The following is a 4,525-nucleotide window of genomic DNA, read 5'->3' as shown; positions in this document are numbered from 1 at the left end:
GAGACAAAAAGCATGGACAAAGCCTCAACAGAACAGAGCCCTCTATCTGACGCCCCACATTAAATGTCCCATAACCCTCTGTTTGGACCCCATCCTCCTTTCACCCCCCCCCCTCTCTTTCTCCCACCCTCCTCCCCCATTTCCATGCCTCCCGTCCGTGTCTGGCTGGCACAGCTTTTTTTTCGGTCGGGGGGTCGGGGGGTGGTTTGTGGGGATGGGGGGCCCTTCTTTTGTTTTCTGTCACAACACGCGTTTCATGGGGAGGCCTGGCTTCTGACCCCGCCAAGCTCACACTGCGCCGGGCCTGGGAGCTCCGAGGGAAAGGCCCATCTGTGGCATCCATCAGGGCCGTGCTCTCCTGCTGAGGTACTGTCAGAACCCAGACCCCCACACCCCGTCACAGGGAGAGGGGCCAGGCCTGCAGGGGAAACAGGGGAGGAGGGGTGGAGGAGGTTGAGGGGTGAACAGAAGGGGCGAAAAAACAGACTAAAGGCACATAGGGCCCTTCTAAATTCCAAGTAGGGTGAAGGGGCGGGAGGGACTGTGTGTGTCTGTTTGTGTGTGTGTGCGCGTGTGCGCATGTGTGTGTGTGTGCGTGTGCGTGTGTGTGTGTGTGTGCGCGTGTGTTCTGTGTGTGTGTGTGGTGGTGGAGGGTTAATCGGAGTAGAGAGCAGAAACACTCCAAAACCATAGACCCTAACATTGTTACTGTGAGAGCATGGTAGATTGACCACTTTCAGCTGCTAACAGACAGTAAAACGGGGATTAAGTAGCCGACACAGTCAGCAAGGTAAATGGGCTCATCAATGCATCTCCACCTCCAATGATTTGTAGGGTTAGGGTTAGGGTTATCAATTATCAATCACCTCAAAATGATAAACAAAACATTCTATAATGTATAACGTGGAGATATAATTTTGTAGATCAAACTATTCATCTGACATTGGGAGGATATGGAGGAGAGATTATCAGTAGTGTGGAATAGCATGACTGCAGGTAGGAGCGGGGCTGGAGAAGGTGTAGGAGACAGTGAGACTGGAGAGGGTGTAGGAGACAGTGAGGATGGAGATGGTGTAGGAGACAGTGAGGCTGGAGAGGGTGTAGGAGACAGTGAGGCTGGAGAGGGTATAGGAGACAGTGAGGATGGAGATGGTGTAGGAGACAGTGAGGCTGGAGAGGGTGTAGGAGACAGTGAGGATGGAGAGGGTGTAGGAGACAGTGAGACTGGAGAGGGTGTAGGAGACAGTGAGGCTGGAGAGGGTGTAGGAGACCGTGAGGATGGAGATGGTGTAGGAGACAGTGAGACTGGAGAGGGTGTAGGAGACAGTGAGGATGGAGAGGGTTTAGAATACAGTGAGGTAGGAGAGGGTGTAGGAGACCGTGAGGATGGACAGGGTGTAGGAGATAGTGAGGATGGAGAGGATGTCGGAGACCGTGAGGATGGACAGGGTGTAGGAGACAGTGAGGATGGAGAGGATGTCGGAGACCGTGAGGATGGACAGGGTGTAGGAGACAGTGAGGATGGAGAGGGTGTAGGAGACAGTGAGGATGGAGAGGGTTTAGGAGACAGTGAGGATGGAGAGGGTGTAGGAGACAGTGAGGATGGACAGGGTGTAGGAGACAGGGAGGCTGGAGAGGGTGTAGGAGACAGTGAGGATGGAGAGGGTGTAGGAGACAGGGAGGCTGGACAGGGTGTAGGAGACAGGGAGGCTGGACAGCGTGTAGGAGACAGGGAGGCTGGACAGGGTGTAGGAGACGGTGAGACTGGACAGGGTGTAGGAGACAGGGAGGCTGGAGAGGGTGTAGGAGACAGGGAGGCTGGACAGGGTGTAGGAGACGGTGAGACTGGAGAGGGTGTAGGAGACAGTGAGGATGACAGGGTGTAGGAGACGGTGAGGCTGGAGAGGATGTAGAAGTCAGTGAGACTGGAGAGGGTGTAGGAGACGGTGAGACTGGAGAGGGTGTAGGAGACAGTGAGGATGGAGAGGGTGTAGGAGACAGGGAGGCTGGAGAGGCTGTAGGAGACAGTGAGGATGGAGAGGGTGAGGAGACAGTGAGTCTGGAGAGGGTGTAGGAGACAGTGAGACTGGAGAGGGTTTAGGAGACAGTGAGGATGGAGAGGGTGTAGGAGACAGTGGGCTGGAGAGGGTGTAGGAGACAGTGAGGATGGAGAGGGTGTAGGAGACAGTGAGACTGGAGAGGGTGTAGGAGACAGTGAGGATGGAGAGGGTGTAGGAGGCAGTGAGACTGTAGAGGGTGTAGGAGACAGTGAGGCTGGAGAGGGTGTAGGAGACAGTGAGGCTGGAGAGGGTGTAGGAGACAGTGAGGATGGAGATGGTGTAGGAGACAGTGAGGATGGAGAGGGTGTAGGAGACAGTGAGACTGGAGAGGGTGTAGGAGACAGGGAGGCTGGAGAGGGTGTAGGAGACCGTGAGGATGGAGAGGGTGTAGGAGACAGTGAGACTGGAGAGGGTGTAGGAGACAGTGAGGATGGAGAGGTTGTAGGAGACAGTGGGCTGGAGAGGGTGTAGGAGACAGTGAGGATGGAGAGGGTGTAGGAGACAGTGAGACTGGAGAGGGTGTAGGAGACAGTGAGGATGGAGAGGGTGTAGGAGACAGTGAGGATGGAGAGGGTGTAGGAGACAGTGAGGATGGAGAGGGTTTGAATATAGTGAGGATGGAGAGGGTGTAGGAGACAGTGAGGATGGAGAGAGTGTAGGAGTCAGTGAGGATGGAGAGGGTGTAGGAGACAGTGAGACTGGAGAGGGTGTAGGAGACAGTGAGGATGGAGAGGGTGTAGGAGACAGTGAGACTGTAGAGGGTGTAGGAGACAGTGAGGCTGGAGAGGGTGTAGGAGACAGTGAGGCTGGAGAGGGTGTAGGAGACAGTGAGGCTGGAGAGGGTGTAGGAGACAGTGAGGATGGAGATGGTGTAGGAGACAGTGAGGATGGAGAGGGTGTAGGAGACAGTGAGACTGGAGAGGGTGTAGGAGACAGTGAGGCTGGAGAGGGTGTAGGAGACCGTGAGGATGGAGATGGTGTAGGAGACAGTGAGACTGGAGAGGGTGTAGGAGACAGTGAGGATGGAGAGGGTTTAGAATACAGTGAGGTAGGAGAGGGTGTAGGAGACCGTGAGGATGGACAGGGTGTAGGAGACAGTGAGGATGGAGAGGGTGTAGGAGACAGTGAGGATGGAGAGGGTGTAGGAGACAGTGAGGATGGAGAGGGTGTAGGAGACCGTAAGGATGGACAGGGTGTAGGAGACAGTGAGGATGGAGAGGATGTCGGAGACCGTGAGGATGGACAGGGTGTAGGAGACAGTGAGGATGGAGAGGGTGTAGGAGACAGTGAGGATGGAGAGGGTGTAGGAGACAGTGAGGATGGAGAGGGTGTAGGAGACCGTGAGGATGGACAGGGTGTAGGAGACAGTGAGGATGGAGAGGATGTCGGAGACTGTGAGGATGGACAGGGTGTAGGAGACAGTGAGGATGGAGAGGATGTCGGAGACCGTGAGGATGGACAGGGTGTAGGAGACAGTGAGGATGGAGAGGATGTCGGAGACCGTGAGGATGGACAGTGTGTAGGAGACAGTGAGGATGGAGAGGATGTCGGAGACCGTGAGGATGGACAGGGTGTAGGAGACAGTGAGGATGGAGAGGGTGTAGGAGACAGTGAGGGTGGAGAGGGTTTAGGAGACAGTGAGGATGGAGAGGGTGTAGGAGACCGTGAGGATGGACAGGGTGTAGGAGACAGTGAGGATGGAGAGGGTGTAGGAGACAGTGAGGATGGAGAGGGTGTAGGAGACAGTGAGGATGGAGAGGGTGTAGGAGACCGTGAGGATGGACAGGGTGTAGGAGACAGTGAGGATGGAGAGGATGTCAGAGACCGTGAGGATGGAAAGGGTGTGGAGGGATGTAGAGACAGTGAGGATGGAGAGGGTGTAGGAGACAGTGAGGATGGAGAGGGTGTAGGAGACAGTGAGGATGAGAGGAGAGGATGTCGGAGACAGTGAGGATGGAGAGGGTGGAGACAGTGAGGAGACAGTGAGACTGGAGAGGGTGTAGGAGACAGTGAGGATGGAGAGGGTGTAGGAGACAGTGAGGATGGAGAGGGTTTAGAATACAGTGAGGTAGGAGAGGGTGTAGGAGACCGTAAGGATGGACAGGGTGTAGGAGACAGTGAGGATGGAGAGGATGTCGGAGACCGTGAGAATGGACAGGGTGTAGGAGACAGTGAGGATGGAGAGGGTGTAGGAGACAGTGAGGATGGAGAGGGTGTAGGAGACAGTGAGGATGGAGAGGGTGTAGGAGACCGTGAGGACGGACAGGGTGTAGGAGACAGTGAGGATGGAGAGGGTGTAGGAGACAGTGAGACTGGAGAGGGTGTAGGAGACAGTGAGGCTGGAGAGGGTGTAGGAGACCGTGAGGATGGAGATGGTGTAGGAGACAGTGAGACTGGAGAGGGTGTAGGAGACAGTGAGGATGGAGGGGTTTAGAGGGTTTAGAGTGTGGAGACAGTGAGGTAGG

The 4,525-nt window shown here is 55.4% G+C and overlaps 1 protein-coding gene across 1 annotated transcript; it reads right to left on the bottom strand.

Moving 5' to 3' along the window:
* Positions 1–254: 254 nt before the first annotated feature.
* LOC124034917 (extensin-like) lies at positions 255–3,830 on the bottom strand (the record flags this gene model as incomplete). Its single annotated transcript, XM_046348313.1, has 3 exons — positions 255–418; positions 1,825–1,952; positions 2,698–3,830. Coding segments are annotated over 3 exons (1,425 nt in total), but the record flags the coding sequence as incomplete, so codon positions are not given.
* Positions 3,831–4,525: the final 695 nt, after the last annotated feature.

Source organism: Oncorhynchus gorbuscha, linkage group LG05 (genome assembly GCF_021184085.1).
Source record: "Oncorhynchus gorbuscha isolate QuinsamMale2020 ecotype Even-year linkage group LG05, OgorEven_v1.0, whole genome shotgun sequence".
In the NCBI taxonomy this organism is placed as follows: domain Eukaryota; kingdom Metazoa; phylum Chordata; class Actinopteri; order Salmoniformes; family Salmonidae; genus Oncorhynchus; species Oncorhynchus gorbuscha.
The sequence above is the reverse complement of the archived record's forward strand: the minus strand, read 5'-3'. Positions and strand labels throughout refer to the sequence as shown.